We start from the raw sequence: 13,921 nt of genomic DNA on the forward strand, positions 1-13,921 counted from the left end.
CAAAGAAGAGAAGAAGAGATCGAAAGAAGAAAAGAAAAAGGGAAATAAAGAGCAAAGCAGGATAAGAAGCAAGGTAAAAGAAGAGAAGGAGGATAAGCAAGAAGGTGAAAGAAGAGAAGGAGGCATAAGAAGAAGGTGAAAGAAGAGAAGGAGGATAAAAAGAAGGTAAAAGGAGAAGAAAAGAAGAAGGCAACAAAACCGAACAGAAAGTCAGAAGTGGATGAAACTAAATTAGTTGCATCAGGTGAGGGTTGGATTAAATTTGTTATTTAGGTATTATTGTGGTTTATGTAAAATATATTAAATTATTCATTCACAGTTGTTATAACACGGGTGTTCTGTTTCATACACCTTGTGCCGGCTTACAACCACGTATGTAACTATGTGGGAGATTGTTTATTGACACATGTTATATCTAAAAGCCCCCGACCCCCCTCCTGTTGTGGAAGCCGTCAAACTCGAAGATCTTCCCGTCGTTGAAACGAAGAAACTCGACCATCCAACTAAGGTTGGTGTGGCTTGGCTGTGAAATTTGTTGATTTATATTGAGATACCAAATGGGACAATGGTTGAAAGTAACTTATTTATTCCTGCGTTGTGATATTAATTCAACATCTGGTGAGGTCCATGCAGTAGCACCCTGGGTGTCGGGGTAATGGACCAACTCCCACTTAAATACCAGGTCACATGGCGTGGCTTACTGTGGGATCTCACCCATATAGTATACCACCAACCCCACACTGTATACCTTACAGGGCAGACCACGTGGTCCTCGCAGAAGACCCGGCAACCCAAGGTCACGACCGACAGAATCTAAACCTCCAGTTGATGATTTCTTCAGCACAACGTGAGGATTTGTTTCAATGTTGTCATTATTTCTGGTTTTAACATATTCTAATATTTAAATGAAACTTATTTATCCTCGCATGGTGGAGCAACGACAGTCGTTACAACACTGGTGTTCTGTATCATATACCACGTGCCCGCTTACATGTTATCATGTACGTAACTTTGTGGGTAATTATATATTTTAAGTATAATATAACATAACAATATATAGATCTGTTCTTAAGGACCTCAGACTTAGTCCAGATTAGGCTGATAGTCTAAACATACACAGCTTAAAATAAAGTTAAAATGTTGTTTCAGTGTCAGCAACACAGATTTTGACAAGCCCCAACCTGAAGCCCCACAAGAAGACACCAGTGGTAAATATATGTTAGATGTTTCAAACATTACTGAATATATAACAGTTAAGTAGTAGGAAGATTAGATAAACTGGTAAATCTATATTTAGAAATTTATCAATTAACATATCAGTCAATTGCTTCGGAAATTTTACAATATATTTTTTTATGTAAATTAGAACAGGTTACAATTAAATTAAACTTTTCTCCCAATATTATAAAGTTATAGAAGTGTGGGGGGAAACATGGGAAACCTTTAGCATATAATATCCAGATATCCTGATCGAGTTTTAAACAAACAACAACGGTCTATGGGAGTCTTGAAAATACAGTGTTTACAATTCTTTAAATGTTCTTTGTTTACTACCAATTGAAATGAGAAAATAGAATGAACAGGTGTCACATTTTCCCCACGATACTATATCTTCGTTTAAGCCCAAATTAAACGAACCTCATAATAAAGTAATTTTACATTCCAGACAAGCCATCCACCCATCATGGTAAACACACGTTCATTAGCGCTGAACAAATCAAGATAAACGTTGAATCGAGGAAAGATGAGGTACGGCTGATAATATGTGGGACGGTGGTGTATTAGGTGTATTACAAATAAATACCAGATGGACTGTATGCTATTGTAATTGAAGAGTCAATTATATTATGTTAGAAAAATATTTCTTGATTTATGAAATAAATAAATCTAATGTTACGTTGCACAAAATATGTGTTATTCACAAATGGATTTTAGTTGGTGAAACTAAAATGCAATCCTTACTATTCAAGTTACAAACAAACTTTACATTACAGAGTGACCAACCCAAAGAGGAAGAAAAACCTCGTCGTCCAAAAGGCGCGATGGTGATGCCTGGGATGGGAATCGGGGGGAACATTATCGCCGAGATGAAAGCTAAAAAGTTTAACAGGAACAGGGTGGGTTTGTTGCTTGGTGTTTGGTAACTTGTGTATATGACACTTAATAGCAATTGCTTTAACTTAGTGGTCACTAATGGGTTGTCCAAATTGTCAGCCCTATATAAAAACAATCACCACAGAGTTACATACGTGGTAACTTGTAAGCAGGCACGAGGTGTATGAAACAAAACACCTGTGTGATAACGACTGTCGTTGCCCTGCACACGAGGATAAACAAGTTACATTCATTAACATTGTTACATATTCATCCAGCCAAGTGAGTCAGAAGAAAAGAAAGATGATCCTCCAAAAAGTCCGAATGAAAAAGATCTTCCAGACCCCCCTTCACCATAAACTTATTGACAGCAAATTTTATTCAAGTTTCACTTTTACAGCAGCAAGTTTTATTCAGGATATTTTAATGTTCAATATTCCACAGTGGTGTATGCCCCATGCTCAAGTCTTTGTATTCAATACTGCTGTTTTAATGCTTGATAAATTAACGCCACAAATATGTGGAATTTTGGACAAAAATTAGTTTAGGCCAAGAATCCAATTCAAAATTGTTTAAAAGAAATCTTTCACCAAAAATCAAACTTTCCAATCTGGGGTAAATATATCCACTAATGCATCAGAGTATTGTAGCATTCATGTTTGTTTTAAATAAGCTGTGTTGGTTCAACATATTTATATCTGCAGGGTGTTTTATTATTTTCACTGTACGAGACCTCTTGGATATTTATCAAGTTATTTCCATTCTTTTATTGATCGAGTGTATTATTATTATAACATATATGATATTATGATGCAATAAAGAAATGATTCGAATATTTAAAGCCTTATGCTGTAAACATTTGTAGGGCATTTTGTGGGGTTAGGGAATTCTATATGCGTCCTTGGGCAAGGCACTTATGAACATTGCTCCAACCCAGGGGTCACTAATGGATTGTCCAAACTATGCAGAAAAATAATCACCCACAAAGTTACATACGTGGTAACTTGTAAGCGGGCATGAGGTGAATGAAACAGAACACCCGTGTTATAACGACTGTTGTTGCCCCGCCATGCGAGGATAAATAAGTTACATACATGGTAACTTGTAAGCGGGCATGAGGTGAATGAAACAGAACACCCGAGTTATAACCCCAAACATATTATTAATTCAAACTTCTATGGTTTGGCGGCTTTTGTCAATGGGGGTTCCCCCACACTTTCTAAAAGTTGGGAGAAACAACTTGTTATTGCAAACACTTTGGAGCACAAGAGCACTGAGCTTCGTATCAGCAAGCAGGCGGAATATACTTGTCTTGAACTGCAGGATTGTCAACTAAGATTCTAGAAGGTTTGTTTACATTCGTTTGCAATTGCATGTAATTCGTAGTATTTTGTATAAACGTCTGCTTTATATATTGAATTATCAATAATCAAGCTATTCTGATAGTTTATTGCTTTGCTGGACGACGTTTCGACGACGCATATACAGCTCATCTACAGTATACGAGTCATCGCAAAGCTTACTGATATCCTAATGAAGAGCCAGAGGACCTGTACAAAACGTTGTTACTTCAATAAATTGCCAAAAGAGCTGTGTTGTGGGCTGCTTAATAATGTGCCTGACATTCTGACGGAAACAACTTATATAAACTGATACAGCCCCACTTAAAAAACACTTCAATATTTCTACAGACTCCACAATGCGTGTCACCATTGTTGTTCTACTGTTAGTCCATTACGCCCTTTCATTAAACAATGGGCTGGTCCGCACCCCACCAATGGGTTGGTTGGCTTGGGAGAGGTATAGGTGCAACACCAACTGCGCTCAATTTCCTGATGATTGTATCGGAGAGAAGTTGTTTATGAGGATGGCTGACAGGTGATGTCATAGTTGATGATGTCACTGTTGGTGATGTCATAGTGGTGATGTCATGAATGAATTTATGGATAAATTAATAAATATAACTTATTTATCTCTGCGTGACAGCTTAAGGTCTCAAGGACAGTATTTATAAAGCGGGTGTTCTGTTTCGTACACCTTGTGCCGGTTGCAAGTTACCACGTCTCATGATGTTTACATTTGCTGCAATGAGTTGGTTAATAATAAACTAGATCCAGTAATGGAACTTTTGCTGTTATACTAGCGAGTCAATTATTAAATCTCTGTTGTGCAAATAAAGATTCTTACAAAATTAATATTTTTGTATGGATTCCATACTGTTTTTCTGTGCCTTGTTATAAACATGCTATGCTTTTTATTTTTTTACATACATTAAAAAAATTAGCCCATTTTTCAAATATATTCCGCCACAAATGCATTTAACCCCCCATAACGACCCCAATACCCACAGATTAGTGTCCGATGGTTGGCGAGACGTCGGGTACGAATATGTCAACATAGATGATTGTTGGCCATCGAGGGAACGCGACGCTAACGGAAGACTGGTCGGGAATTCTACGAGATTTCCGAGCGGGATCAAAGCTTTGGCGGATTATGTTCATTCAAAGGTGCATTTAACTTAATATTCAAGGTTTGCCATGCATTGTCTATTATATGCAGCAGTTGTAACACCGGTGTTCTGTTTCATACACTTCATGCTCGCTTATGAGTTACCATGTATGTAACTTTGTAGGTGGTTGTTAAACCAGTGTAATTTATTACTTCATAAAATAAAACAACAAATAAGCAATGCTTGCTTTTATTTCCAGGGATTGAAACTTGGGATTTACAGCGATTGTGGCAAACTTACATGCGGTGGTTATATTGCCTCCGGTGGTAACGAGAAGATTGATGCGGAAACGTTCGCAGCATGGGGAGTTGATATGTTAAAGTATGACGGTTGTTACAGCAATGAAACATCAAGGAAGGTTAACTACCCTCTGATGGGGGCCGAGTTGAACAAGACGGGACGTCCCATCGTGTACTCGTGTAGTTGGCCAGCTTACGAGGGGGGGCTTCCTCCAAAGGTGGGTTGGCTTCTGTTTATCTTTCAGAAATTGTTGTTAAGTTTTGCCCTAAGACACATACACCTACAAGGTACAACAGTGGCTGGTTTTGCCTCAAATCCGTAACCTCGGGGCTAGAGGCTGTTTACATAACCAGCAGACGTTATGTGTATCTTCAGGTGATGTGGGCTTGTGGCACAGTGAGTGTTCTACAATGGTTATGGGCTCGAATTCTTGATATAATCTTAACTTAACTTAGCAAAATTTGAGCATTCTTTACAGTTGTTTACATTAAAAAATGCCGCCAAAAAAACACATGTAAACTTATAAACCCCCATTTTCCCAGGTCAACTACACTGAGTTGAATGCGATTTGTAACTTATGGCGAAACTATGGTGACATCCAAGACTCATGGGATGATGTGGTCGATATAATGAACTGGTGGGGTGACAATCAGGACGTGTTGATACCAGCAGCAGGTCCTGGGGGGTGGAATGATCCAGATATGTTGATTGGGGGAGATTATACACTGAGTCTCGATCAAACTAAGACACAGTTTGGTGAGTTGGGTGTGGGGGTGTTAATTTGTTGAATGTTAGTAAATTATTTATCCTGGCGTGGTGGGGTGACAAAAGTTGTTATAGTGTTCTGTTTCATGCATCTTTTCTTATAAAAGATTGGTAATTTTGCATTGAAATTAATGTCAGGTTAGCTTAGTGTTCAAAGTTTGTTATAAATTCATCTGTCTGTAATTGACTGTATATATTACAAGCTATAGATTTATTACAGATTGTTTATCATTTTTATCTTTATTATAGGAATGTGGGCAATGTTGGCTGCTCCACTTTTCATGTCGAATGATTTAAGTAAATTGGAACCCGATATAAAGACGGTGTTGCAAAACCGTGATGTCATAGCTGTCAATCAAGATGTGCTTGGTGTCCAAGGAAGGCGGTTTATTAAGCAAGATTCAATACAGGTGTGTATGAGTTAGTAAAGGATGGCATATCTGGGTTGTCAAGGGAAGATCTTACATTTATTACCACTAAAAGACACTTAATGGCAATTGCTTCAACCTTGTGGTCACTAATGGGTTTTCCTTATCTGCCATACAGAAAAACAATCTCCCACAAAGTTACATACGTGGTAACTCGTAAGCAGGCACGGGGTGTGTGAAACAGAACACCCGTGTTACTTAAAACCACTGACGCTGCGAAGATAAATAAGTTATATTCACCACAACAACATTATTACCAAAACACCACTGCTACTTACAGGTATTTTCGAAGCCATTAGACAAAGGTGAATTTGCGGTTGCTGCGTTTAGCACAAGAACCGATGGAACGCCTCATGCGATAAAGTTTAGTCTGAACGATTTAAAAATATCGGGCGCCAAGTTTTATTCATTATTTGATTTATTCGAGTCGAAGCATCTTGGCAAATATTCCACAGCAGAAGAATTGGATATCTATGTTGACCCGAATGGAATCTCTATGTTTCGTGCTTCACCGATTTCAGTTGAAAACATCTTTGTTGAAGAAGTTTTTGAAATAAATGAAAATTTCTAGTATTTTTGGAAAACGTTAAAAAATTATGCAAAAAAAATGAATTTGATTTTTTTGTGATTTCTTAATGTTCATAAATATGTGCAGTAAAAAAGGACATTTTTCTATATAAATTAATATTTTGTAAATTAAATATTTTGTATAAAGTATTATTTCAAGTGAAATATAGCTTTTAGACAATTATATTACAGTAACATTTGCCTTATTTTACAACTGTGTCATTGACTATACACTTAAATATGATTATTTACTAAATTTTACATTCTGTATAATCACATATGTTTTGTGCAATTTCCAATATTGTAAGTCGTATCTATTACCAATAAATCATTCTCATTACAACTGTCATGTTATATATTTGTATCATATACAGTTTGGCAAAGTAGTTAAGAGTATTGCCCCTAGAAGAGGATATACAGGTTCCAGGCTTGCCACTGCCATACGTGTCCTTGGGCAAGAAGTTTAACCATAGACAATACATATACACATATACAGTTGCTCCAGCCCAGTAGTCACTGATGGGTTTGTTTGGGTAAATAGGTGGCACATAGTAACAAAGAAACTAAGGGTTCAAGTCTTACTTAGGGGGGTGTATTAAGTGTTTTGACGAATACGACTTCTTTACAACTAATTTATTATTTAATATTTAAATCATTTTAAAGGATTCAAGTCAAAATACCCCCAACATCAGTTAACTTGTTGCTTTAACGTCATATAGACGTTTACACTACGGTCTGCGAAATAGAAAATTTACATTGTGTCCGCATTGTGACGTCATAATAGCGCAGTGAGCGTCACAATAGCGACGCGAGTGGCCGCTTCGTTTCTGCAGCGACAAACAACGCTAAATTGAATTTGGTTAGAAATTTATTCGTTTGTTGTTTTATCGGTACAGTATTAGTGCAAGCATGTGTAGCGGTTAGGTGCATGGACGGGTTATAACAGATGCAACTCGTTCTTGTACATTTTTACGCAAATAGTATTTTATCATAGCGTGTTTTACCGTGTGTCGTTCTGCTGCTAGTTACCTTCCCTTCGTTGTTTTAATTAATTACAATTTAAATTGTGGTGAATGATATTTACACTCCTATAGCTCTGTGTATAAAGTTAAGGCAGAGAAACAGAAAAATATTTAAAGTTTTTCCCAACAAAAAATGAAAAAAGTTTACAATTATTTTGTTGTTTCAGATTCAAATACTGTTTGTTCGAGATTAAAAGTGATCATAATGTTATAAATAATAAAGTGCAATGAAATCTTTATATATATTTGTCTTGTTCGTCTGTTGTTCATCTTCCCATGGTAAGTGGGGTGTATAGTTAAGTTTCAAATTTATCACGATTATTTCTAAACTGAAATTGTTCCGATAGCTTTATAACTTTGAAGTTATGTTTGCAATGAGTTCAGAAAAGTCTTACAGAAAATAATCGCCCACAAAGTTACATACGTGGTAACTCGTAAGCAGACACGAGGTGTATGAAACAGAACACCCGTGTTATAACGACTGGCGTTGCCCCGCCACGCAAGGATAAATAAATTAAATTTATTTAATCAATCTTTTTTGAATGTTATAATATAACACATCCATAACTAACTTTTAATTTCAAAATAACAAACTAAAGTTTTACTGCAGGTCAAATAGTTTGCAATCCTGGTAGTTACTTGTTGGCAAATACAACGTGTGCTGAATGTACAACCGGATATTAGTGAGTGTGTTCATATTCATAGACATTGTGTGTTTATTTGGTATCTATGTCTGTAATGTAGAAACATAGATATAGTAGGGTGGGGTAAGATGGGACATGTTTTCGTACTGTTGTAAAAATTAGAAATATATATATTGTGGAAATTGAAACAATTAAATACGTAAATGTGAATTAACAATCAGAACGTTTTAAATACTTTGATGAATTTCTTCTTTATTATCTGTTGTGTAAAGTTGTGTAATCTTATGCTTCCGGAAAGATATATATGTTGTATAGTTTGGTGTAATATGTATATATTTGCCTAAGTTGTGTCATCTGTATGATTTCCACCAATGTATAGAACAAGTTAATGTTAACATACCAACTTGTTCTTTGGTTTGTCTCTGAATGCTTTATTGTCATGAATAATTAATGATTGTTCATGTTCCAGAAGACTTTTATTTTCCTAAATTATATCATTAGTTTAAATATAAAGTTTAAAACATATAAAATCTGAAATCTGAAATTATAAAAATATTTTATAATCCTAATTCTAAATGCGTTGCTCAATTTTAAAATCCAACTTTGTTTTTCTTTTGTGATGTCACCATCATACTTGTGGTCCCATTGTCCCATCATCAATTGTGCTTCATTGTCATCTATGTAAATCCAAGAACAATACCATCTTGAATGAGCGTGTTTGTAATTAAATATTTGGTCACCACAGCACAGAAGTCTGACGTATATACCATGTTTGAATTAGAAACCATGGATTAGTTTTATATCTTGCTTATAATTCAAAATACCCCGTCCTTTAACCATAAATATATTTGTGTTTTTTAAATATTTTCTTCCTAAGCTATATAGCAACCCATGTTGGAATGTTTTCCATATTTATTCGTAATGTTCGTAGTTTCTGTGATGATTTTGTCGTAGCAACACCTTCACCTTTGTTTGCTTTGTCTAGCACTAAATTTATTTGTGTTTGGAAAGCCTTATAACTTGTCCTTACATGCCTCTAGTAGTCAGTATCTTGCCATGGGTTTCTCATAATAATCCAACAATGGGACATATATATCTTATGTCACTGTTTCTATGAACGATATGTTGAAATAAATTGAAAAATTAATTAAAATTGAATAAAAACAAAAGGAAAGTAGGATATTTTTAATTTTAACTATTGTTATTTGTTATAATATTATAATAAGTTTAATTGTAAATTCTTGTAGTTGCACAACCATTTAAATTGGAGAACATTTTATTTTAAAAATTACATTTTATGTTTTAAAAATTAGATGAAACAACAGCTGCACACAAAAGTGGTAACTTTAGCTTCCCTTAGCTTCAAGCTTGTTGTTGTTGTTGTTGCGTCAATGGGTTTATCAGAAACCATATTTGAGCAGCCTCTATAATCCAAGTGTGCTGATTGTATGAACCCCTTACCCTACAAATACTACAACACCAAGGGCAAATAAACATTAATATATCAACACCCCCACAGTTGTACTGGAGGTGCTGGGTCGGCCAAACAATCTTGCTCATCGGGTAGCTACAACGACCAAACCAACCAATCAGATACTTCGGCTTGTATTGTAAGTTATCATGTGATGGTAGACATCTTTTTATAAATCTAACATATTTATTAAAATTATAAATTTAAAAAAAGTGTGGTTCTTTAAAGTTTTTGCTGCTCTTTTTGCCATCAATAGTTTAATTTAAGTTTGCTCTACTAGTATAAAATCTTGTTTTAAAAAAAACATTGTTATAATAAAATTCTCAGCATTTGTTTATTATATTACTGACTATCTACCTCCATGTTGATAGTTGTGTCACGCTGGGACATTTAGTGCAACCCCCGGCGCCGAATCGTGCACCCCGTGCACTGCAGGGACATTCTGTGTGCAAGGAAGTTCTACTGAGGTGCCGTGTTCCCTCGGGCAATATTCGACGTCAAGGAGCGCTTCGTGCACTTTATGTCCAGCTGGGTACTCATGTGCAGACCCAGCCCAACCCCCACAACCTTGCACTAATGGAAACTGGAGCCCAGCAGGTAGAATAATATGATATTGTGATTAGGGGTGATAGCCCAATTCTGGCCTGCATCCCCTTCTTGTGATGTGATGACTATATAAGATTTCTAGTAATACCCTGCCAGTGTTTTGCCTAGAGACGCATAAGCCAAGGCAGCCTGCCAAAGTAATGGGTTGTTATCATATGACAATAAATAGGTTCCTAGCATATACCTTATAAATGAAACCATTGATTCAATCTCCACCCCAAATTGCAGGCCGAACAATATGTGTGGACTGCCCAGCTGGAAGTGAATGTCCAACACGGGACTCCACAACATTATGTCCTGTTGGTACTTCCAGTGCATCGGGTGTGGAGGATTGCACGACCTGCCAACCTGGATATTATGCTTCATCTCAAGGCCAACCAGTGTGTACCCCATGCCCTGCAGGTTTGTATATACAGCACTATCTAATGGCTCATATTACACAGTATTACAACTGTGGTTTGGGCTCAAAGTTTTACGGTTATTTTCTGCATTAGACTTCCAGGAAAATTTAAATATAATTAAAAACACAATCAGAAAATTGTAATATCACTTTCACAAATGTGGCTCTTGTTGTTGTCACTGAATAAAACATGTAGCGAACAAAAGGTGTACGAAACAGAACACCCGTGTTGTAACAACTGTCGTTGCCCCGTCATGCGAAGATAAATAGGTTTCCTTTTACTTATTTCCATATACCACAGGTTCATCATGTTCCAACCCAAGCCTCCCCCCAATTCAATGCGGTCCAGGTTACATATCATCAGAGAATGCAACCTCGTGCACATTGTGTCCGCTCGACAGAATATCATCTGTTGACCATCAATCGTGTCTAGAGTGCCCAGCTGGGTACGAGTGCTCAGATCCAACGTAAGTTTAATGATAAGTATGGTTTACCTACTTTGCGTAAAGAATACTTTGTAGCTTTTTCTACATAATGTCCTTACAGACACTTTTCTTCCAATTACATCTTAATATTATTTATTCAACTACAACCCACTGTGAGTTTGTTGTATTTTAAGTTTGACAGCCAAGTTTTTTATTTGACACTTTTTCTCAAGTAGTTTTTACCCATAACGTATTTTAACGACTGTCGTTTTGTTGTTAATGTTATTACCTTCATTGTTTAATTTAATTTGACCTTTGCTATCGTATATGGAGAGATAAATAGAATATTATGTTATGTATATAAGTAGTATATAAGTATAATAAAAGCATTTTATTTTCCCACCCTAGGTTTGGTGAGATAGCTTGTGTTGGTGGCACTTACTCATTAGCTGGTAACGCAACTTGCACACAATGCCCGGCGGGCTTTTCGTGCTTGTCGACGGCCCTCCCCCCAGATCCATGTCCTTCAAGTAAGTCAACGAATAATTACCAAACATTCTGTCACTGTTACTGCAAGGCAGAATGTAAAGTATTCTATTTTAACTACTCTTTTATAAAATTGTAAACTTTAAAAACAGCGTTTCGAACCAAGATTAAACAGATTAAACCCAAAATTTCTCATGGTAAAAACGGTCTATTAGTTCTTCTTTAAAAAGTTTTGCCATTATTGAACCCGTGTCACTGTTTTACAAACAAAAATGGATTAAGAATCGGTGTTAATTGCCCCATTATTTATCAGACAATTAGCTTGCTTTAGTAATTAGATTATTTTCAATCACAATTTTGCCATCTTTATAAATATGATAAAAAAACAAAATAGCATGTATAAGCCATGTACATGCCCGGTATCTCTAAACACAATGATTTAATTCACACCAACCATGCTTCAGACGAATATTCACCTGCGGGCCAAACATCGTGCACGTTGTGCGCAGCGGGCTTCTCGTGCTCCACCACAAGCACAACAATTTGCGCACAAGGAACATACAGTGCACTTGGAGGTAAGAGTGGTTCATATTCAACTCAACTAGATGCTGGTGAATAGTTTGTGTTGTATGTTTCAAACAACATGGATAAGTAACCACCACAATATATTTATATTCAATAACATACCAATCAGTTTACAAAACAGGTTCCTAAGTGCCTTTATCTTGGCAATAATTGTCGAGTACGTGCTCGTTCATTAACACTTTGCTCTCATACGTGCTCGTTTATTACAATTGAATTGCGTTCTCTTTTAATAAGCAACCTTTTATTACAGCTCGCATTCATATTATTTCCCATTTTTTTTATAATTCAATATTCTTGTCCAGATTCCACCTGCCAAAGTTGCCCTGCTGGTTCTCGTTGTCCAGCTGGATCTTCAACTCCAATCAAGTGTGGATCAGGTCGGTTGGGTTGGTGGTTATCGTAATATTTTTTATAATCTCTCATTCGCCATTTCAGTTTTATCCATGTGCGTCATTGCAGTTTGCAAACTTGCTGTTAATTTCTTTTCTTTGTTGTTTTAAATAATTTGATGTTCGTTTCTGTATTTGAAGATTAAAATAAATTTATGTTAAGTTGGTTTGTGTTAAGTGAATTTGTTTAAAAAGGTAAATATATTTGTTACATGCTGGCAGCAGTTTGTTGTGTGTTTATTTAAGTAACTTTCATAATCAAACATTTTTGCACCGCAGGTTCATACAGTGCACCAGGTGCACATGAATGCACGTCGTGCCTCCCGGGCCATTACTGCCCAACCAGTGCCCAACAACTAGCGTGCGCGAGTGGAACGTATAGCTCTGGTGGTCTCACAACATGTCTACCATGTGCTTTAGGTGGGTGGGGTAATACATAATAAATATAAAATTGTGATATATCGTTACACTATAATAAGAGGGTGGTATATACTTTATGGTATTATAATAATGTAAAAGTCTGATATATAAACACTTTTTTCTTAGTATTATAAAAAAGTGGTGCCAATTATATTGTAAATATGCTCTGGTATATGAACTTTATTTTTAATATTAACTTTATCAAGGTATGTTTTATATTTATTAACAGTTTACATAAAGTTACATTAAACTAAACTGTGCCTTGTAGAAAGATCAGTAGAAAAATAACAGAGATTTTAAACAAGTATCAGATTAACTCTGGCCTAAATCCCTTTGTGTGCCATGCAGTAGGACCTATTATATTATAATAAAGTATATTATACATGTCATACAGGATCTACATGCATATCTACTGCATCTATCAGTGGAAGTAGCAACTGTACATTAGGTCAATATTATGATTCAACTACATTAAGTTGTGTGGATTGTCCAGCTGGTTCATATTGTCCAAGTCCTGATCTACCAGCACAAGCATGCACCCCTGGTATGTATAATACACATATATGGTATAGTAGAATGGGGGGAGAAGGGTCACCTCTAGCACATAATATCCAAATATCCTGATCGTGTTTTAAACAATTAACAACAGTCTATGAAAGTTGTGAGCATACAGTTTTATAATACTTTGAATGTTCTTTGTTTACTACCAAAAGGGACGAGAAAATAGAGTTAAAAAGTGTCTCATCTTTTCCCACCGTACTGTATATATCATCACGCAAACAGTAATATGTGTTCAAAATATCATGCAAAGTGTTAAATAACACAAAGTTGCAATGTCTTTTGTATAATGTATATTTTTAATAATTTGAT

At 36.0% G+C, this 13,921-nt stretch overlaps 2 protein-coding genes across 3 annotated transcripts; both read left to right on the plus strand.

Moving 5' to 3' along the window:
- Positions 1-3,247: 3,247 nt before the first annotated feature.
- LOC100182270 (alpha-N-acetylgalactosaminidase-like) lies at positions 3,248-6,946 on the plus strand. Of its 2 annotated transcripts, none has more exons than XM_002130511.4 (7): positions 3,248-3,441; positions 3,786-3,972; positions 4,445-4,601; positions 4,803-5,060; positions 5,386-5,599; positions 5,858-6,018; positions 6,317-6,946. In XM_002130511.4, the coding sequence occupies exons 2-7, from the start codon at positions 3,794-3,796 to the stop codon at positions 6,605-6,607; spliced, it is 1,260 nt and encodes a 419-aa protein (XP_002130547.1). In that variant the 5' UTR covers positions 3,248-3,441; positions 3,786-3,793; the 3' UTR covers positions 6,608-6,946. The 2 variants fall into 2 exon arrangements, with proteins under 2 accessions (XP_002130547.1, XP_026695194.1); XM_026839393.1 differs by having other exon boundaries at positions 3,313-3,431.
- An 833-nt stretch (positions 6,947-7,779) lies between these two features.
- Positions 7,780-13,617, plus strand: LOC108950540 (proprotein convertase subtilisin/kexin type 5-like; the record flags this gene model as incomplete). The annotated part of the gene is made up of 11 exons (XM_026839392.1): positions 7,780-7,904; positions 8,236-8,308; positions 9,789-9,879; positions 10,112-10,337; positions 10,575-10,748; positions 11,048-11,213; positions 11,580-11,701; positions 12,122-12,232; positions 12,545-12,619; positions 12,911-13,051; positions 13,446-13,617. Coding segments are annotated over exons 1-11 (1,403 nt in total), but the record flags the coding sequence as incomplete, so codon positions are not given.
- Positions 13,618-13,921: the final 304 nt, after the last annotated feature.

Source organism: Ciona intestinalis, unplaced genomic scaffold (genome assembly GCF_000224145.3).
Source record: "Ciona intestinalis unplaced genomic scaffold, KH HT000234.1, whole genome shotgun sequence".
NCBI lineage: Eukaryota > Metazoa > Chordata > Ascidiacea > Phlebobranchia > Cionidae > Ciona > Ciona intestinalis.

What these genes read in the sequence shown, in the direction of transcription:
- LOC100182270 (XM_002130511.4), top strand. Translation starts at nt 3,794, where the DNA reads ATGCGTGTCACCATTGTTGTTCTACTGTTAGTCCATTACGCCCTTTCA. An exon ending in AGGGGGGGCTTCCTCCAAAG is followed by an intron (nt 5,061 to 5,385) that starts GTGGGTTGGCTT and finishes CCATTTTCCCAG; the next exon opens with GTCAACTACACTGAGTTGAA. An exon ending in TCAAACTAAGACACAGTTTG is followed by an intron (nt 5,600 to 5,857) that starts GTGAGTTGGGTG and finishes TCTTTATTATAG; the next exon opens with GAATGTGGGCAATGTTGGCT.